General features: G+C 38.7%; 1 protein-coding gene across 1 annotated transcript; it reads right to left on the bottom strand.

Moving 5' to 3' along the window:
• Positions 1 to 11,239: 11,239 nt before the first annotated feature.
• On the bottom strand, positions 11,240 to 13,381 carry LOC116117947 (polyol transporter 5-like). Its single transcript, XM_031403931.1, has 3 exons — positions 13,142 to 13,381; positions 12,682 to 13,028; positions 11,240 to 12,537 (listed from the first exon to the last, which is right to left on the bottom strand). The coding sequence occupies exons 1-3, from the start codon at positions 13,302 to 13,304 to the stop codon at positions 11,419 to 11,421; spliced, it is 1,629 nt and encodes a 542-aa protein (XP_031259791.1). The 5' UTR covers positions 13,305 to 13,381; the 3' UTR covers positions 11,240 to 11,418.
• Positions 13,382 to 22,784: the final 9,403 nt, after the last annotated feature.

Here is a 22,784-nt window from a genome sequence, read left to right as displayed (position 1 = left end):
TTCATAATGCTCATTTTTAAGTAAATCTACAATTCAAAAAAGTAAAGTCAATATAATGTTTATTATTTCTTAATATGGTCTTTTATTAAAAAAACACTCCCACTATTTTCCTCAAGCCAATAGCCCTCACTATTAACTCGGGAAAGCTCGTTGGCTTTCCTAGTGGACTGAGATCCCATCTGGCCCATTTCAAACCTTCGTTGTGGCGAACAAGCCAAAATGAGTTGATTAGGTAGGCCAACAAACTTAATCCACACTAGTTGATAGCACCCACTACCAACCTCAAATGTGAAGTAAGCCAACAAGCTAATCACACAATGCAACGGCCTAGCCATCGTCCTCAAGTGTGATTCCTAGTATCAGTAGAGTGGACACTACATGTCGCCACGTACACTCAACATGTGTACTTCTCTACTATGCTTATGACGTGTTTATCAACCTTCGCTGTGGTGAACAAGCAAAACTGTTATTTTAAGTCGACCCATCATCATTAAGAAAAACTCTAATGAATTTCAACCTCCCACTGGTAGAAGTGTACCCTTCGCTGTGGCAAACAAGGTTCCGACGAACAGTGGTTTGGTTAAAACCATGGTGATAGAAGGCATACGTGACTTAATATATCTTATTTGAGGGTTTTTATTTAATGTCTCACAAGATTATTATCTTTCTTAGAATGACATTGTTTAGCATGTTGCTGAACATTCAAACTTAGCATGCATTCTAAACAAAAAATTAAACGTGCCAGTAAATGGCCCACTAAAACTGATTTCCTCGAGCCTAGAGGAATCGGTGGGTCAACCTAGGGTTTAAAAATAAATCTTGGATCTTCAAGTTATTCCTCTTCATAGCTCCTTCGTTTCTTCTTCACAATCATTACAAATAATTTTAGAATAAAAAACCTATGCTAATTTACATCAATAAAATAGAAACCTTGCGTTACATACAAGGGGAGTGAGATGAGGAGAAGAAATACATGGAGATTTAAGAGAGAGAGGCAAGACACGCATGTCCTATTTGTTTATAAAAATTACAAACACAAACTTTCTGGGTCCCACATGAGTCCCGTATGAGTCCCACTAATTAATTATGAGCTGTCACATCAAGGTTGTGAGAGAAAGTTTGTGAGAAAGGGTTGTTGGTGTAGTATTACTCTTGATTGCACAAAGAACCAAACATTAAATAAGTTTTTATTAGGGGTGGAAAAAAAAACCCGAAAACCGAACCAGACCGAAAAACCAGACCAAAAATCCAGTTTTTTCAAGTTTCAGTTCGATTATTTAAAAAAACCGAATATCCGGTTCGATTTTGGTTTTTTGTCAAATTAATTCTGGTTACCAGGAAATGGTTTTTTGAACCGAATTTTAAAAAAATTATATGTTTTGCATTTTTGATTTTTGACTTTTTTGGGATTTTTGCAATTGCAAATTTGCAATCCCTAACTGGCTAACTCAGTAACTCTCACTCTCACTCTCTATCTCTCTCAGTTCTCAGTTCCCAGTTCCCACACCTCAGCCACACAAATTTCTCACGCCACCCATTTTTTGCTCACCAGTCACCATTCTTCTTTCTTCACCAAGTCGCTAGCTTGCTGTAGTCGCCATCTCAGTAACTCTCACTCTCACTCTCTCAATTCTCACGCCTCAGACACAGCCAGCCTCAAGTACAAATTTCTTAAACTTTTTGGTCCCAATCACCGATCTTTTGCTCACCAGTCACCATTCTTCTTTCTTCACCTAGTCGTTGCAGTCTTCGTCTCACTAACTCTCACTCTTACTCTTTTAGTTCTCACACCTCAGCCAGCCTCAAGTTGCTCCTAAGTCCCTGGTTTATGTTAGACGGGCCACGTCTGGGTTTCCCAGGTCCCTCACGTGTGCTTACTGCGTGACCTCAGCCAGCCTCAGGTTGCTCCCAGCTGTCGATCTTTTGCTGACCAGTTACAATTCTTCTTTCTTCACCTAGTCGCTGCAGTCACCGTCGTCGCTCCAGTCTCCACATCGTCATCTGTTTCCAATGTGTGACCTTATCTCTTTGCTTTATAAGTTTTTTTATATTGTAAGTTTTTAATTGGTAGGCTATTTAGGTGTGAGCTCCCTATAGGGGGTAATGTCTTTGGCTGTTCTTCTTCAATAATAAAATTGATCAATTAAGAGTTTTCCTCCGAAGGGCAGTTGAATGTTGAATGTCTTGGTTGGTTGTAGACTAGAATATGGACGTGATTGTGAGCAAGAGATATTAATCTTTAGTCTCAACCTCTTAAGTACACATCAGAAACATTGGTGAGGTCCTTCAAGGTCTTTTAAGTATAGGGTAAAGTTCTAAAGGAGTTATGACAATAGCCAAATTCATTTTGCCCTCAGTTTTTTCCTGTTATCAACATCACTCTCTTTAACTGCTTAAGGTTTTAGGGTAATTTGTTACGTTAGCAGATTGCCTTTATACTTAAACATACTCTATTATGTGATTTATTTAATCTTGTGGAATGATTGGACTAAGCCTCCTAATTATGGGTATCTTTCACTAAGCCTAGTATTTAGCTAGTTTGATTGAATTCTCCATACTTTCTTTCATTTCATGTTTGGAAGCTCCTTTGCATTATATTTCATTTCAATGCCACACTAATAACAATTTAGTGCTAAACACATGTATTAAGTTGAAGAAATTCTGACTTCTTTTTATTTGTATTGTTTTCTTTGGTTGTGTAATATGGAGGCCTTTTTGGTGTTTTTTTGTTTGTGGTTGCTGCCTACTGGTTAGTGTTGATTATTTATGTGTTTATTTTTCGTGAATTCTAGTTTTCAAAATGAAACGGTGCAATCCTATTGAAGGACTGAAAGAGGCATACGAGAAGTTGTCCTCTCATGGGTAATTTAATTACTTCTTTTTTTAGTGTAATTGTATTTTATTTTGTTCATTATTTTGATTGAATTTTGTGTATAATTAATTGTTTCAGGAATTCAAGTGAGGAAGTCCCAAGTACTGCTGATTTAAGAAAGGTTAGTGAGTTTTATTACATTGGTAATTTTGTGTACATGTTGAAATGTTAGTTAATGCATATTCCTTTTTTATGCCATTGTAGATATCTTCGACTAGTGACAACAACACACCCACTTTTGACATTTCAAATGACACTCAAGCACCTACACCAAGACCACCCATACCTTTAGCTCCCAAACGTGTGAAATCTACTATTAGTAGGAAGAATACATTTGAAATGTGGGATCACTTCACCAAAAATGAGTGTGAGAATAAGGATGATTTGACGGCAACATGTAACTATTGTGGGAATGTTCTTGCTTGTCCAAGTAAGAGTGGTACAAGTTGTCTACATACCACTTAAGTAGGTGTAAAAAGTATCCTCTGAATGTGGTGGACAAGAGATAGAAGACGTTATTTTTTCAACAAAGATGACGTAACCTCTCAAGTGATGCTGCCACCTCTACACAATCTTCATTGTTGTCATGGAAATTTGATCAACATTTGATTAGAGAAACTATTTCCCAAATGATCATTATCAATGAGCTGCTGTTTAATTTTGTGGAGCGTGAGGGGTTTCGCCATGTGATGACTGTGGCACAACCTAGGTTTCAAATGCCCTCCCGTACGATTATGGCCACAGATTGTTTCAAGATTTATATTGAAGAGAGTGAAAAGCTAAAGAAGTTTTTTTAGTAAGTTCAATCACACAGTTTGTCTCACCATTGATACAGGGACAAGTTGTCAAAACCTCAACTATATGTGTCTTACGGCTTACTTCATCGATGACAATTGGCAACTACACAAAAGGGTTTTAAACTTTTGTCCTATAAGTAGTCATAAAGGTTTAATCATTGGGAAGGCAATGGAGAGGTGCTTGATTGATTAGGGTATTTCTAAAGTATTCATAGTAACGGTCGACAATGCAAGTTCTAATGATATGGGTATAAGCTACCTTAGGACTCAGTTATCCAGTTGGCAGGGAAATGTCTTGGGTGGTCAATTTCTTCACATGATATGTTGTGCACACATACTAAGTTTGATTGTAAAAGAGGGGTTAAAAGATATGGATGACTCCATATTTAGAATTCGTGCTGCAGTGAGGTATGTGAGGTCTTCTCCAACAAGGTTAATGAGATTTATGAGTGTGTGGAGAAAGAAAAAAATCGAAAGTAAGAGTCATTTAGTGCTTGATATAGAAACAAGGTGGAACTCTACTTATTTGATGTTGGATACCATAGTTAAATTCTAGAAAGCATTTGACTTATTAGAAATAGAAGATAGTAAGTACAGAGATGAGCTTTCTAGTGGGGACAAGTCAAGGGGTTTGCCTACGTATAGTGATTGAGAATATGCCCGGTACTTGTTACCCTTTTTGAAAATTTTCTATAATGCTACCGTATGTGTGTCCGACTCTTTTTATGTTATCGGTAATGAATACATGCGACAGATATATGGCATTGGGATGAAGATTTCAGAATGGTCTCATAGTCATGATCTTAGCTTAAGTTCTATGGTGGTAAGGATGAAGGGAAAATTTGACAAATATTGGTCAAATGTTGATAATATCAACAGAATGTTATTCATTGCGGTTGTTTTAGACCCTATGGACAAGTTAGAATATGTTGATTTGGTGATTAGTGAGTCCTATGATGCTTTTACTACTGATAAGTTAAAGAAAAAAGTGATGGAAACTTTGTTATCTTTATTTAGCCATTACAATTTGTGTAAGGTGGCTAGGGGTCTTACTACGCAGTCAAGTCAGCAATCTCCATGTGCAAGTGCACTTGATGATTATGATGTTGATATTGATCCTTAAAAATACATGAGGGTTAAGTTTAAAAAGCGAAAGGCTGGAAACCAAGCTAATCAACCTAAATCAGAGTTGGATAAGTATTTAGCGGATGACGTTTAAGATGACAATGACAAGACATTTGATCTCTTGAAATGGTGGAAGAAGAATTCAACAAAATATCAAGTTCTCTCTTTAATGGCACTAGATGTATTGGCTATGCCTATTTCAACTATTGCATCTGAGTCGGCTTTTGGTACGCGGGGTCGTGTATTGGATCCATTTTGTAGCTCCCTTACTACGAAAATGGTGGAGGCAATTCTCTGCACACAAGATTGGATTCGGACTACGCGTGCACCATTAGCCATTGAGGAGACCTTAGATGAGTTAACAAAAATTGAGTTGGGTAAAATTTTTGCTTTAATTTCAATTATTTAATTATGTCTTTGTTGGATTTGTTAATTATACTTTCAATTATTTAATTATGTGTTTATCCAACTTTTTGTAGAATTTTCATCTTTAAGAATAGAAAGTACTTGCCCTCAACTAAATGATTGAAGGGCAATCCAAATTTCCAATAACGAGGTATATACTATGACTTTATTTAGTTTCATTTGTTCTTCTATTTACTAATTTGTAGATTTGATTGGACAAACTTATAAAAAGAAAGAAATTTAAAATGGAAGCTATCTAACAAGTTGTGGAACTTTTTTGTTTTGACAGTTGACATTTGACAATGGATTGGAATGTGCTTGCAGTTGGACAGTTATTGCTTGCTTGGAGGCCTCTTTTGAAATCATTTTTGTGGATTTGTTATATTTAGATTTGTCTTTGTGAACTTTCTTTGTATATCTTCTCAGTTTGCATTTCATTATTTGATTTGGAAATGTGCTTGTTAGTACTTAGGTTTGTTTTGTGGAAATGTGTTTATTATGTTTGTTTTGTGGAAATGTGTTTGCTAGTTTTAATCATGTGTTTGATTTGGATTTTGTGGAAATATGTTTCTTATTTTATTCATTTCATGTGTTTGATTTGTAATTTTAGGATGTGGAAATGTGTTTATTATGTTTGATTTTGTGGAAACTAAGTTGGCAACAGGGGACTATTTTTTTGTTTGTATAGTTTGTATATTTTTTAGTTTGTAATTGAGTTTGTATCATATCTTTGTTTTTGCAATCTTTGATTTGTAATTTTAAATTATTAATATTTGGTTTTGATGTACATTCAAATTATATGAATTCAAATTCAATTACAATAGATATAAGTTTATTAACATAATTGAATTTACAGTAGATATAAGTTTATAACTTTAAGTCATGTTAAAAAAAAATAAAAACCTGGAAAAAAAAAAAAAAGTGCAAAGTGGAGTGTAAGAATTGGGCCAAAAAGGCAGCCCATATCTTATGGGCCATAAGTGGAGTGTGTGAATTGGGCCAAAAAAGCAGCCCATCATTAATTTTATTAACCGGTTAATCGAACCGAATTTTTGGTTCGGTTTATAACCGGTTAATAACCGAAACCGGACCCGTTTAGTTTATTTTTTAAACCGAAAACCGATTCGGTTCAAGAATCCGGTTAACCAGATTTTTCCACCCCTAGTAGGCCTGGCATACCCTCTAAGGGCCGGTTCGGCTGTCTTAGGGCATCTTGAAATGCATTAATTGATCGTTTGTGAGAGATTATAATAATATACTAATCCGGAAAATTAATGCGATAGGTTGTGAAGGGGAAGAAGAACAAAGTAAATTCAAGTTACCTCAGGCAAAGAACTGAGGAAGCCACGAGAGGAAGCAGACGAAACTTCGGCAGTGTAAACAGGAGCGATCATGTGAGTATAACTGACGCCAATACCAGCAACAAAACGACCCACCATTAGGAACGCATAGTTTGTGGCGAAACCCATCAGCAGAGCTCCTGCAAAGAATGTGGCCCCAGCTAGTACGATGGTGTAGCGCCGCCCGATCCAGTCGGAGGTTCGGCCGGCTGCCGCCGCACCAAACAGTGAGTAAAGGTTGATGAGACACCAATTATTTTGCACCGAAAATGTGTATCGACCAACGTGTACTCCTGACTTACAGCAGCAATCCAGATGCCTGATTTTTCTATAAATACTTTTCTAGTGAATGGCCGTCCATTCATATTACATGGACTCCCATCCATATTATATGGACGGGGGTTCATTTACTACGGACGGGTGTCCCCATTTCAAGGACGCCCGTCCATAAGTAAAATAGAATAAATTTTTTTTTATAAAAATTAGGGACGGCCGTTCATCCGTTATGGACGACCATCCCTTCATTTTGGACGGGCGCCCACAAATAAGGGATGTCCGTCCTTAACGAAAATATGAAAATTAAAAAAATAAAAAAAAAAACTTTGGGGACGGTCATCCCTTATGTTTGGACGGGCATCCATTATTAGGAATGGACGCCCGTCCCTCACGTTTAGATAGGCTTCCATACTTTAAAAAAAAAAAAAAACAAAAAAAAAAATTCTAAACAAAAATAGCAAGCCCCTCTTGTTCTTCGCTCTTCTTCTTCCTCTTCATTCCCCATCTCTTCTCTTTTTCTTCGTCTTCACTCCCCAACTCCTCTGAATTAGCCGCCGAATTAGCTGCAATTCCCAGATAATTCCTTATTGAATTTGGGAAGTCATTGGTTGCAAAATCAGCTGCATTCTGAGGCTGATAACCGTAAGCTACATTCTGGGGCTGATAACCACGTGCTGCACTCTGAGGCTGATTATGATAAACTGCATTTTGGGGCAGAAAACTCTGAGGTTGGTCTTTCAGGCCAATATTCACATCAATAGCATTGATTGGATTATATGCTGGGAAAGAAAACCCAAGCGAGGCCATTAAACTTGTGGTTGCAGAAGCAACATCCTGGGGCAGAAAACTCGGGGTTTGTTCTTTGAGATTGACCTGCACATTGTTAGCATTTGTTGAATTATATGCAGGAAATGAATACCCATCTGAAGTCATGTTGCTTCTTGTTTCAGAATGAGCGACATTCTGGTTCTGGAGCTGGTAACCTCTGGAACTGATAGCTTGCTTCTGAAGGCTGAGACACTCTTCGATTCTCTCAAGTGTATTATATTGTAGATAGGTATTCTTCTGGTTGGAATTCAAAGAGGGTGTTATCGCTGTTGTTCCTACCCCAGCAAGATCGTTCCTGAAAATACTTGGTACGCCTCCATCTGCTCTTGAAATATATTGATTGACAAACTCCTTATAGGCATTTTCTAGTTCACCGTCTATGTAGTTATTACGTGCTTCCTGAGACATTCACAAAACATTTCTTAGCCAGCATACTGAGTTTTATTATGAAACATAAAACAAATCATAAATTCGTAATAGATCTGATTGAGTTGCTGGAATTCCACTATCTTGAGAATGCTTTGGGAAACTAGTTCTTTTGATAGGTAATGTACTACAAATATTTAAAAGGTATACAGACTAAAACATTTGCTTAAAAAAGATTCAACTATCAACTATCAACAAAGTGACAACTTTAAAAGCTAATAAATCAAAATTAGCTCCCTTTTGCTAAAATCTAAAGCCCAGTAATGAAAAAAAATATATATTCCTTTACAGAAAATTTATTTGCCAGTCATTGCAACAAGCAAAGAACTTACTTGGAGTTTCTGATAAAGTTGTCCGTGCTCTCCTTGTTTTGCTTCTGTAGTTTTCTAGGCTTTGGAGCCTTTGGATTTGGCAAGCCTATCTCATAAAATAAAGACGAAGAAGAAGAGAGGAGACGGGGAATAAAGACGAAGAAGAAGAGGGGCTTGCTATTTTTGTTTAGAGTTTTTTTTTTTTTAAAGTATGGACGGGCGTCCATTCCTAATGGATGCCCATCAAAACGTAAAGAACGGCCGTCCAAAATTTATGGACAGCCGTCCCCAAAGTTTTTTTTATTTTTTTTTATTTTCATATTTTGGTTAAGGACGAGTGTCCCTTATTTGCGGGCGCCCATCCAAAATGAAGGAACGACCGTCTATAACGGATGAACGGCCGTCCCTAATTTTTATAAAAAAAATTTATTCCATTTTACTTATGGATGGGTGTCCTTTAAATGGGAACGCCCGTCCGTAGTAAATAGACCCCCATCCATATAATATGGACGAGAGTCCATGTAAGTGAACGGCTGTCTATATTTGATAGACAACCGTTCATTAAAAAAATATTTATAGAAAAATCAGGCGTCTGAACTACTAGTATGAGTCAGGGTAGACGTAGTCTGATACACATTTTGGATGCAAAATAATCTATCCATAGCTTTGTTGGGTGTGAGTTAAGGATACATATAGACCGGCACACATTTTTTGTATAAAATAATCAGTGTCTGTGGCTTTGTTTTGAACTTATATAGAACAAGAAGGAAGTCCAGACTTCGGCTTACATCATTTCTTGGACCAATGAGTCCAACTACACTGTTTATCCATATAGAATTTGAAATTTCAAAGGTGTTGCAGTCTGAAAAGGGTAAGCGACGTTTTCTTACCCAAGGACCAAGGTAGGCTTCTTAGAGCTATCTTTAAAGCATTTTTCGTATAAATAAAGGGTAATTTTATTGATTTTTAAATATAAAAAACAAAATTTTTATTTAAATCTAATAGATTTTTTAAATTTTATGAGATAAAATATTTTTTTTCAAGAAGAAAACTTAATAGGAGAGATAAATCATAAATAAAATGAATAGAAACTTGTAATTTATTATTTAAAATTAGGATAAATAGTGAAATTTGACTCTCTAAATGTGGTGAGTCAAACTCACTCTTTAATTTATATTTAAACAATAAAAAGTCCGTTAGACTCTTTTCTATGGATAAACTTTTTATAATAAAGAGTTTAGATTATATAAAATGTCCTTTGGAGATGCCCTTATTAATTAGATAATTGAGTAATTGATTAATTAGGTAATTAATTAATGGACTTCATATTTTTATATAGTGAAGTCAATACTCAAAGTCGAGCCCCCCTTCCTTCCTTGCAATTTACATTTCACATACTCTTCAATTATTGGCATGGATACTCTTTGTCTTCGACAATGACTACAACTACAGCCTCCATCTCTGCCCATCTCTTAGATGTTCATTTATTCATTCATTATCATTTGTTCTATAAATATATAACTACACCAAGTGAAATTTTGAGGGCCAATGTGTTTCAATATTTGTTATGTTCTTGCTGGCTTCAATCTTCATTTTGACATTAGTTTCAATTGATTTTGAAACACCCACCTAGTGAAACTTATTATTTGGGTTAGACATGTAAGATTTAAATTGATTTTGACATTAGGCTTACAATATTTCAATTGATTTGATCACCCACCGGATAAAACATGGTGAGACTTTATGGAATTCTACTCTAAAACCAAAAGAACAAAACCACTAATCAAATTTTCCAAAGTCGAAAATGACTAAACAGAAAACCCAGTATTTGCAAATTAAAATTCTGATTGGACCACTTCTTAAACTTGTCATGTAGTAGAAGGTTAACTTTTCTTGTAATAATATAAGGTCTCCTTTGCTTGTGCATTATTATTGGTAGTCAATTCAATCAACCCATGCAAGCTAATGGACCACTCATTCTTAAAGCAACAATAACCACATAATTTAATTTGTTAAAAATATATATAGAAAATAAGAAAAGGCAGAACCAAACACAAAAGAAATGACTTCAAAAGAAAGGAAAAGCACATAAACAAAAACAAAAAAAATAGCTATATATCATCCCCACCTCAAAGGATCCAATCACATGCCAATTTTCAATGTTAATCGCTTTCATAATCAAACTCAATTTGTTGATCACAACATTCAGCTTCCCAAATTTTTTTTTTTTTTTTTTTTAATGATCGGGAGTTTCCAGATCAGCGTACATGTACCTCAATTAATCTTCGAGAAAGAACTCCAGTGGCTACTGCTATTAATACTTGAAGAAAAACTCGAATTCAAGATCTCTTAAGTAATACATCAAACACCAAAGAGTTCATATCAAACCACTCATTAGCTTCTCTAATTGTTGTAGCTTTTCCCGTTTTGTCCTAGTATAAGACAAATCATAATACCCAAATAACATTAAGCAAAGATATTGCTCCACCAAAATTTTCATCCTTAGTTGGTGATACCCAAATGGATTTCAATTAAAACATTCATTTATTTAGGAGCTGTTTGGTTTCTTTGTTTGTAAATTTTTTTATTTTTTTTTATTTTTTGTAACCGGGGTATCCGGCTCAACTTGTACGCATCTCAACTAATTTTCAAGGTATTAAACATCTTACAAGCTCAAAGGATCAAGTAAATCACAGTATGATAGATGATCACAAAGTTTGAACCAAAAAACTCAAAGAAGGGAGCAAACCTCCTTAACGGTCAAGTTTAATAAAGTTGAATTGGTTTAAAATCTAAACAAATTTTATGATATAGAATAACTTATGGGCATCAAAATCATAGCAACGTAACAAACCAAACTTGGACAAACTATAGATAGAATATATTGTATTTCACTGCATAATTTATGATTTTTGATTGCATCAGGTTTTGTCATTTTTTTTCTTCTCCTCCTTCGTCCCTCTCACTCAAACATCATTATCCTTTTAGAAAGTTACACTAAAATATTTAAAACAGCATCATATTTACCAAGTTACCCTCTAGTTAGTAATGGGCTTAGACACGGGCCCTAACTGAACGTTACTAGAACCGTCACTGTTTCCGTCACCGTTGCCGAAAAGTTCAGTGTTTCTCTTCTTGCGCTTGGAATCCCTCAACCAATGGAAGTTACCGAAAAGGACCTGCATCTCTTCAAGGGTTTTACCCTGTGTTTCCGGGAGCATGGTATAAAAGAACAGCCAGGCTACCGTTGCGATTCCCGCGAAAAGGAAGAAGGCTCCGCCGATTGATATAGCCTTGTAAAGTGATATGAAACTCATTGACAGGACCCCACTTGTAACCCCACCCATTGCAACTCCCATGCTCGCTCCCTGAGAGCGTAGCTGCAACGGGAAGATCTCTGAGCTGTAGACCCACGTGATGGGCCCCATACCGATCGAGAAGAACGCGACGTATGATAACACCGTGGTGAGGGCTAATCCAACGGCCCATGGTATCCTAACGTGGGAGTGATCAATGACCGTTAAAGAGAATCCGACGGCGGCAAGGGAAAGGATCATACCCGCCACGCTACTCAAAAGCAATGGCCGCCGTCCGATCCTATCAAGCAAAAATGTAGCCACTAAGATGAAAAGAGTCTTAACAAATCCGACGGCTACAGTTGCGAGTAATATGAGGTCATCGGATGTAATCCCGGCTTTTTCAAAGATCCTGGGACTGTACAAAACGACGGCGTTTATACCCGACGACTGCTGGAAGAAATGAATACCAACGGCGCAGATTAAACAGTGACGAACCGCCGGTGTAGGATGAAGGAGGAGCTCTCTCCATACCCCCTCACCGTGGCTACGTTTCTCAACCTGAACGACGTCGTCGTTGCATTCTTGGGGAATGCCAGCAGCTTCTTTAATATCGGCGAGTCTTAAGGCGGCTTCGTCTTTGGAGTCGGAGGTTCTGTTCAGGACTTTCCTGGCGTCTCCGAGTCGACCCTGCATGACCAGCCAACGAGGTGACTCAGGCATGGCTAAGACGCCGACGGCCAGCAGCACGGAGGGGATGGCGCCGATGCCAAGCATCATTCGCCATCCCAAGTGAAGTGACAGCTTCGAGAATGCGTAGTTTGAAACGTATCCCAGTAATATCCCTGCATTAATGAACACCTGTGGTGCAGTAATAAAAGCTTCTATTTTTAGTATTGGAAGAGTACTCTTTTATGGAAAATTCCACGAAAGTGGTGACTTTACGAGCTCTAATTAATGCGTAAAGTTGTGAAGGAGAAGAAGAACAAAGTAAATTCAAATTACCTCAGGGAAAGAAGTGAGGAAGCCACGAGAGGAAGCGGGCGAAACTTCGGCAGTGTAAACAGGGGCGATCATGAGAGCATAACCGACGCCAATACCAGCGACAAAACGACCCACCATTAGGAACGCATAGTTTGTGGCGAAACCCATCAGCAGAGCTCCTGCAAAGAATATAGCCCCAGCTAGTACGATGGTGTAGCGCCGCCCGATCCAATCGGAGGTTCTTCCGGCCGCCGCCGAACCTAACAGTGAGTAAAGGTTGAGGATCCCAACCAGAACCTCCACTTGCACGTCGCTGATTTTGAGGTCCTTTTTAATATAGATTGCCGCCCCACTCATTACTCCAATGTCTGTCAAACAAAACAAACAAAAAAAAAACACACATGCATAAGATTTATCAAATCTCAATATTATACAAGTTTCTTTCATTGTTTATTTTCGTTAGTAATTAAGTTTAAGTTACCATAGCCGAGCAAGATGGAAGTCATGGAAGCTAGCATGGCCCAAGCGAAAGCATACTTGTTGCGTTTTGGTTTCTGCGGAGGATCAAAATCTGCAAGGGATTTGGGACGTTGGTCAACATGAGTAGTAGTAGCAGCAGTAGTCTGGGCCCCCTGGCTAGCCATGTTTGAAAATAAGCAAAGCTAGCGAGAGAGGAAGAGAAGGAGATTAAGAGTGTATGGTGTTAGCTATCTGGTCTTTGAAGAGTACTGAATTTGAAGCTGCCATGAAAGTTGGAAGAGAGTTGAACTTATATAGAACAAGAAGGAAGGCCAGACGATCGGCTTACATCATTTCTTGGACCAATGAGTCCAACTACACTGTTTATCTATATAGAATTTGAATTTTCAAAGGTGTTGCAGCTTAAAAGGGACTTTTTCCCACCCCAGGACAAAGGTAGGCTTCTGATGAAACCCAGCACCTTCACAGATCTCTACTCAACTTAAACGCAACACACACAACTCAAATGCAACAATACAATATAACCAAGCACACATTCAGCAAGATTCCAACACCAAATCCAACCACAGCTCAAAATAATGGAAAATGCTATATTGATAATGGTAAAGAGTTAAGGAAACAATAGGTTGATGGAATGAAAAAGTAAACAAAAACACCACTGGTCTTCGAGGGCCAGTACCTCCCACATTCAATTCATGAAACAACAAAAATGATATCTTCCTCTGTGGTACCACCACTCTTTTATTCTGACACTAAATCCTAACTAACAGGACACCTGTCTTTGGTGATTTGCCCCTTTTGCCCTTGCCTTCCCTTGCCTGTCCTACGTGAGTACCAGCTGTGTATTTCGGGTCCATCATTACCCTCCCCAAGGAGTGCCACCTTGTCCTCAAGGTGGAAAGAAGGAAATTGGTGGCAGATGGTTGTATATGACTCCCAAGTATTATCGCAAGTCGGTAGGCCTTTCCATTTGATTAGGACCTCATAGTCTCCATTTATCAACCTTTGCTTCCATAAGACTTGCTCAGGCTCCACTTGGAGTACCATATCTTCATCAAGAAAGGAAGGAATTGGAAGTGAGGTGATTGGTTGAGAGGTAACCTGTTTTAGTTGGGAGACGTGGAACACATTGTGGATGCGGGCGGTAGTAGGAAGTTGCAAACGGTAAGCGACCGGACCAACCTTTTCGATCACTTCATAGGGTCCATAAAATCGGGGGCTGAGTTTTTCATTGGGTCTTCGAGCCAGTGATTTGAGACGATAAGGTTGGAGCCTTAAATAAACTAAGTCACCGGATTGAAATTGAACGTCTCTTCTTTTACCATCCGCATAGGCCTTCATGGCACCTTGAGCTTGAGATAAATTGAGCTTTAATTCATTCAAAATGTGATTCCTTTCGATCATTTGCTGATCAACTACCGCTACCACCGAGGCATGTTCGGAATATCTAAGAAGGACTGGGGGGGTCCCTGCCGTATAAGGCTCGAAAAGGAGACATGCCTGAGGACCGATTGAAGGTTGTGTTGAACCAATATTCTGCCCAATTGAGCCACTTAGGCCACTGTTTTGGTTGCTGTCCCGCAAAGCAACGTAGGTAGGTCTCAAGACAACGGTTAACCACTTCTGATTGGCCGTCCGATTGAGGGTGATATGCGGTGCTCATGTGTATTTTCGTACCTGATTGTTTAAACAGCTCGCCCCAAAAAAGGCTCATGAAGAGTTGATCTCGATCTGACACAATCGTTCGTGGGAACCCATGCAGTTTAACAATGTGCTGGATGAAAAGATCAGCCACATGTGGTGCCGTATAAGGGTGTTGGAGGGGTATGAAGTGGCTGAACTTGGTTAACCGGTCAACCACCACTAGTATTGTGTCGACTCGTTGAGTTTTTGGTAGGCCAACGATGAAATCCATAGAAAGGTCCTCCCAAACTTGGGTTGGTATCGGTAATGGTTGCAGCAGTCCGGCTGGTTGAAGGTTGTCATACTTATTCTGTTGGCATGTAGCACAGTTGCGAACAAAGGTCTAGATGTCACTCTTCATACCTTCCCAATAGACAACCTGAGATAACCGTTTGTAGGTCCTGAAAATTCCCGAATGTCCACCCATGGGAGACGAGTGAAATTCCTGAAGGAGGAGTTGAACTTGTGGCTGGTGCGAGGTAGCACTAATCGGTCATCATAGAAAAGCTGGTGTCCTATCAAGTGGAAGTGTGGATGGCTGTTGGGATCCTTAATCAAGTCTTGGCAGATTTTCTTCAACTTAGGATCCTGTTGAATAGCTTCTTCCCATTCGTTACGGCTGCCAAAGTAACAAGTAGAGATAGAATTGCATTCCACCCCATCAGTACGTCTGGATAAGGCATCTGCAGCCCTATTTTCTGATCCCGATTTATATTGTATCTCATAGTCCAGTCCCAACAGTTTGATTATCCATTTCTGTTGCTCTTCGTCGTGTAGTCTTTGGTCATTTAAGTAACGGAGGCTGCGCTGGTCTGTTCGGATGATGAAATGCCTACCCAAAAGATAATGTTTCCACTTCCGGACTGCGAAAACAATTGCCATCAGCTCCCGCTCATAGACGGACTTGGCTTGGGACCTTAGTGATAGGCCTTGGCTGATGAAGGCTAGTGGTCGCCCGTCTTGCATCAGTACCGCTCCCAAACCTAACCCCGAAGCATCTATTTCAACAACAAAAGTTTTAGTAAAATCAGGCATAGCAAGAACCGGTACCGTAGTCATTACCCTTTCTAATTCGTGGAATGCAGCTTGTGAGAAGTCGGTCCAACTGAAGGAATTTTTGCAAAGTAACGCGGTGAGAGGTTTTGCTAATGTGCCGTATCCTTGAACAAACTTCCGATAATATCCTGTCAATCCGAGAAATCCCCTTAAAGCTTTAATGTCTTTAGGTGTCAGCCATGCCAAAATACATTCAATTTTCGCCGGGTCAACAGCCACTCCCTCTGAGGAAATTATGTGGCCCAAATATTCTAATCGTGATTGGGCGAATGTACACTTCTTTTGGTTCACTACCAACTGATGCTGCCTTAAGATTTGAAAAGTGTGACTCAAGTGACCTTCATGGGCTATGATATTAGGACTATAAACCAAGATGTCGTCGAAGAAAACCAGGAGGAATCGCCGTAGGTACGACTTGAAAATATCATTCATGAGAGCTTGAAAGGTAGAAGGGGCATTAGATAGTCCGAAAGGCATTACCAGAAATTCGTAGTGGCCCTCATGGGTGCGAAAAGCGGTCTTGTGGGTATCTTCTTCTTTGACCCGAATTTGATGGTAACCCGATTTAAGATCCAACTTAGTAAACACCGAAGCTCCTCCCAACTCGTCGAATAACTCATCAACCGTGGGTATTGGAAATTTATCGGGCACTGTAATCTTGTTCAAGGCTCTGTAATCCACACAAAATCGCCAGCCACCATCTTTTTTCTTCACCAGTAACACAGGACTCGAGAACGGACTTTTGCTTGGTTTGATAATCCCGGAAACCAACATGTCTCGGACAATACTTTCAATCTCATTCTTTAAATAGTAGTTATACCTGTAGGGTCTGATATTAGGCGGTTGACTTCCTTCTGTCAGTCTGATGGCATGGTCATGTATTCTACTCGGTGGTAGCCCAGGTGGGGGTTCAAACAAATCTTGATGTTGCTGTAATAGACTCTTAACCAACTCTGAATGGCCTGGTTCTTGTATTAACTATGTCTGCATATGTCCGAACTCAATGTAGTATCCTGATCCTTCGGTTTGTAGTGTTTTCAGCATCCCTTTAAGTGACACCATAGTTCTGCATAAAGCTTGGTCTCCCCTAAGTGTGACCGTGGTGCCCGAACAGTGAAACTTCATTACCAACTTCTTCCAATCTGTGGTTGTTTCTCCCAACGTTTCTAGCCAAGCTATACCCAAAATGACGTCGGCACTACTTATCTCAAATGGAAAAAAATTATGTATTATGTCAACACCCTTCAAACTCAGACACACCCCTTTACATTCTCCCTGGCACCTGACGTTATAACCATCACCAACCCTCACTCCGAATGTTCTCGTTGCTGTTACTGGAATCTGAAGTTCCTCCACCAAGTCCCTGTTTTTGAAGTTATGCGATGCCCCACTGTCAATTAAAATTATAACCTTCCTACCTTTAATTTCTCCACTCAACTTCATCGTTTTAGGCCCATTAATTCCAATCACAGAACTAATTGATAACTCAGCTTCCTAGGGAACTTCTTCTTCCAACATGTCCTCTTCATTAATTGCTTCCTCCTCTTTATTTTCCTCTTCATCAACCAGGAGTACTTGGAACTGCTTTTCCCCACATCTATGCCCTGGAGAATATTTTACATCACACCTATAATAGAGGCCCCTCTCCCTCTTCCTTTGTATCTCAGATTCAGTCAACCTTTTGAACGAAAAATCTAGTCGTAATGAGTTGGCCCCACTGTGGTTTGAAGCTGTTGACCCTGAACTGCCATAAGTCTCAGATGGGAATCTTCTGTTGTTGGTTGTGGTAGGGTAGTAGGCGTGGGTTTGGTTGACAGCTTTTGGTAAGTGTTGAATAGTGTTTGAAATTGAAATTGAACTGGAAGCTTTGTCATTTGTTTTAATAGGATATGGGCTGTCGTTTATTTTAAGTGAATAAGGGTTGGGCTTGGGTAGATTAGAGTTGGGTTTGGGCCCAAAAGAGAATTGATTAAACCTGGTATTTCGAGCCAGGCCTGCTTGGGCTTCTTCATAAGGCCCAATTCCTTTCTTCCACACATTGGGCCAACCAAGTGGCCTGGGTCATGGAATCGGGTCGGGTCAGTAGATCGGGTTGCTGCAGCTTGATCTCGGCCCGGATTTCTGGCTTTAACCCGTTAAGAAACGCCTCTATCAAGACCTCCTCTCTCTCGCCGTGAGTCAGCGCCGCCACCTCTTCGAATCTCCAGCGAAAGTCCAGCACGGTGCCCCCTGACGCAACGACATCAACATCTCTAGGGGACTAACCTCCTGCGCGTCGCTAAATCGTTGCAGCAACGCTACCTTGAAGGCTGGCCAAGTCATCGTCGCCGTCCGAGATTCCGTCCACTGGTACCAGTGGAGAGCTTCCCCTTCCATGCAGAGTGTCGTCGACGGAACCCGATGCTCTTCATGGATCTGGTTGATCGCAAAGTAGCGCTCCACCCGAAAGATCCAGCCGTATGGGTCTTCGCCGGAAAAGAGAGGGAGTTCCAGTTTCTGGCCACCCCACTCACGGCGGTTCCACCCCTCTCTGCCTTGGTCTGAACCTTGGCCCCCCTGATTCTCCCCGGAGCCTCCTTGTCCTCCTACATGTTCCTGTTCAGTACGTCCTCCCCTGTCTGGGTTGATTTCCATAGACGCACTTCTTCGTCGTTCTTCCTTTTCTTCATCTTTTCTTCTCATCCAGTTTTGCATGTCCACTAGAATTTCTCTCATCGACTTCACAGTCTCGCTCACGTTGGCTACATCCCTTTGCACTACTGTTAAGTCTTTCTCTACACCTTCAATTCTGTTCTCCATTCGAGTGCCAACCATAACCCACCACTGTCAGCTCTGATACCAGTTTGATGAAACCCAGCACCTTCACAGATCTCTACTCAACTTAAACGCAACACACACAACTCAAACGCAACAATACAATATAACCAAGCACACATTCAGCAAGATTCCAACACCAAATCCAACCACAACTCAAAATAATGGAAAATGTTGTATTGATAATGGTAAAGAGTTAAGGAAACAATAGGTTGATGGAATGAAACAGTAAACAAAAACACCACTGGTCTTCGAGGGCCAGTACCTCCCACATTCAATTCATGAAACAACAAAAATGATATCTTCCTCTGTGGTACCACCACTCTTTTATTCTGACACTAAATCCTAACTAATAGGACACCTGTCTTTGGTGATTTGCCCTTTTTGTCCTTGCCTTCCCTTGCCTGTCCTGCGTGAGTACCAGCTGTGTATTTCGGGTCCATTAGCTTCTTATTAGTTAGATAATTGATTAATTGATTAATTAATGGACTTCACATTTTTATATAGTCAAGTTAATACTCAAAGTCGAGCCCCCTTCCTTCCTTGCAATTTACATTTCACATACTCTTCAATTATTGCCTATTTATCCTACTCCGAATGGCATAATTCATGTACTCTTTCCTTTCCTTTCAATGTTTGAAATTATTGGTTACTAAGAAAATGTCACCAAGGCCAAAAAATTTGGTTCTGATGAGTGCTATGAACTAATTTTAACTTACAAGTTACAAGGGTTATCTATGTATACTATTTACACTTCCTTCTATTAAGCTTTTCTTATTTTGCAGGTTGTGTTGTGCCTAATACACAGAGCAGAAGTCAAGTATGCTCTAGCTCGTATGATTTATTAATTTTTTTACTATTTTGAACGGCTACTTGACAAACCGTGTTACTATTATCACTTGTTTAGCTCACTATCTCCCCCAAATCCTTTAGAAAAGTAAATAACTCTCTAGTATCAGTAATAAAGATACATGCAGCAAGGGACGGCTTGTCAATATTGATTTTGGTTTCATTTTGGAAACATCACCTGGTGGAAATATGCGTTTTGAGAGCGCACGCTTCAAGCTGAGCCATGAAATAACCCAATTACTAGATCCATCTAGGGTTTTGAAGAGTGATACATGGCATCAATTTGTAAGGTAATGAAAACATTTTCAACAGTTGGATCTTTTTATCTTTATACGTTCTGTTGAAAACTTTTATCTCAAAGTTGATGCCGTTGACGACCAAATCTCTGGCTGGAAATAGCCGTACTGCGCACAGAGGTCATTTTCTACCTTCTGTATGTCGTTAGGTTGCCGGCTCCTGGCGGCCAGCGGTGGTTGCTGGCGACCGGCAATGGCTGGGTTGGTAGAGGTGCTTTGTTGATTTTCCAAACTTTTATTATGGGGTTGTTTTTGCTAAGTTTTTAAATGTAGGGGGTTTAAAATAATCAATATTAAAAAATAATATAATGATAATATTTAATTAAAGGACAATTCAATAATTTAAATAACATACTCATCAATTTATTTCTCTCAATCAAACATATTAATATAACATACCCAATAATTAACCAAACATATTTTCCTAAAGATTCCCCAAATCTTCAAGGTAATCTAACTTTCTAGTAATCCAACACTTCCAGTAATCCAATATTCTCTGAACCAAACACCCCCTAAGGGTTATCTTGCTGCTCGTGGTTACATGGACAGTATCATTAACACCGTGCTGTTAATGCTACACAGTAGATTACCTTGCTTTAGTAGAGGTGACTCAATTGGAAATCTTAGCAAGAGGTTTCATCCGGAGATGAGTGAACGTGAGGCTGCAATTTCCATTGAGAAATCTTCTTTGTAATTCTTTTATTATAGTTGTGATTTTTCCGAGGATCTCCACCGCAGTTTTGGGTAGAAAAGATTTCAAAACCACCACAACACAGTTGACAACTGATCGCTGAGAAAGTGAGAAGAATTAAGTTGGTTGTAACCTAGTGGTGGGTTCCAAGTGAGGCTTGTAAAAATATAATTCTTCGTTACCCAATTGCTTGAGTAGCCATGATCACCCATCCCTACAGGCTTCAATTATGGATACTATATTATAACTTAAATGGGTCCCTGAATTATATATTGTATGATCTGAATCTCAAAAAGTTTTCATTAAGCTAGTCCTGTGTCAGATTCCCAACCACGTCTCAATTGCTTGAGTAGCCATGATCACCCATCCCTACAGGCTTCAATTGCTTGAGTCTTTGTCTTCATCTAAGACAATGACTACAACTACAGCCTCCATCTCTGCCCATCTCTTACATGTTCATTTATTCATTCATTTTCATTTGTTCTATAAATATATAACTATACCAAGTGAAATTTTGAGGGCCAATGTGTTTCAATCTTCATTTTGACATTAGGTTAGGAAATATTTCAAGTGATTTTGAAACTCCCACCTAGTGAAACTTATTATTTGGGTTAGACATGTAAGATTTAAAGTGGCCACATGCCACAATTATTCAGTTAACATTATGCAGTTAAGGAGTGGTTTTAAGGAGTTATGAAAGGTTGTTGTTGGGAACAGAATATCAGTTATAATTGCCATAGGCTAGAAGACATCTCTCAAATATTCTCTCACAAATCATCATCATGAAATTCACATTTGGTTACTTTTATCACTTAGGTTAACGACAATCTACATTTGACTTCTATCATCTCTGGATTGATTCTCTTATAACATTTGGACAATATGGTTGGAGGTAAGTAATCCAATTTTGCATTAAGAATATACACATTCAGTTATTTCCAGAATTTGCAAATTAAAATTCTGATACGCAAGCTGATTGGATGACTTCTTAAACTTGTCATGTAGTAGAAGGTTAACTTTTCTTGTAGAAATAATGTAAGCCAAACTTTAGAAATAGGAAACATAACACATGTATAAGAAATAATATAAGGTCTCCTTTGCTTTTGCATTATTATTGGTAGTCAATTCAATCAACCCATGCAAGCTAATGGANATGTAAAATGACCAATTTACCCCTTTACCGTTACATCAAACGTTTTTCCGTCACTTTAAGGATGGAAATTTGGAATAAATGAAACCAGTGGTACTAACTTGGGATTTCGTCAAACCTTGGGTGGGAACATGTCGTTTACTCTATATAGAACAAGAAGGTTAGGCTTAGACTTCGGCTTACATCATTTCTTGGACCAAATGAGTCCAACCACACTGTTTATCTAATTAACCATTTATATAATATGAATTAATGGATTAATTTATCGTAAAATTAATCCATTAATTTGAGTAGGCAGTGGATGTATAATATATAGTATTGCAAATTGCAAATTGCAAATAGTAAATTAATAATTGTACATATCTTTGAATTTATTATAATTTTTATAAAATAATTTAGTGGTAAGAGTTGGATATTTTGAATCTTGGTAAGGATCCAGAAATACAGCAAAATCGAAGCAAATTGGGTTTATGTGGTCCCAAAATATGACAAATTTATGCACTGGCGTTCATTTAATGAGAAGACCCTCCTTTTCTCTTTTTTTTTTTTTTCTGGGTTATATATTTTGCATCACGTTGCAAAAAAAATAATAATAACTTTAAAAATAATATAAATATATATATATTATCCCTCAATTATTTATTTTCAATAAGCTTAATACTTTTTTAATTTCTTTATCATAAAAATAGAATCAACCACTAATATATAATTTGAGGTGAGTCTAACTTCTTACCTAATGAGGTTTTGTTGGATATGAGGATTATCCTCTCTTATAAATTAGTAGGTTTGAGCGTGCTTAGTCAGTATGGGACTCCAACACTCTCCTCACAGTTAAGCTCATATATTGAGTCATGCCTGTTATTGGAGGTAATTGTCAGTTATAACTCTTTATCCGCTGGTTAAACACTCAGCTCAACTAAATCTGGACTCTAATACCATGATAAAATTTAAGGTGGGTCTGACTCTTCACCTAATAAGGTATTGTTGAATGAGATGATTACCCCTTCTTATAAACCAGTAGATTTGAGCGTGTCTAGTCGGTATGAAACTCCAACAACCACCACTGGATAGTTTGATAATAAAAGAGTAAAATGAGGTTTCATGA

Source organism: Pistacia vera, unplaced genomic scaffold, assembly GCF_008641045.1.
Source record: "Pistacia vera cultivar Batoury unplaced genomic scaffold, PisVer_v2 Contig827, whole genome shotgun sequence".
NCBI lineage: Eukaryota > Viridiplantae > Streptophyta > Magnoliopsida > Sapindales > Anacardiaceae > Pistacia > Pistacia vera.
Note: the sequence above shows the minus strand (reverse complement) of the source record. Positions and strands in the feature narration are given on the sequence as shown.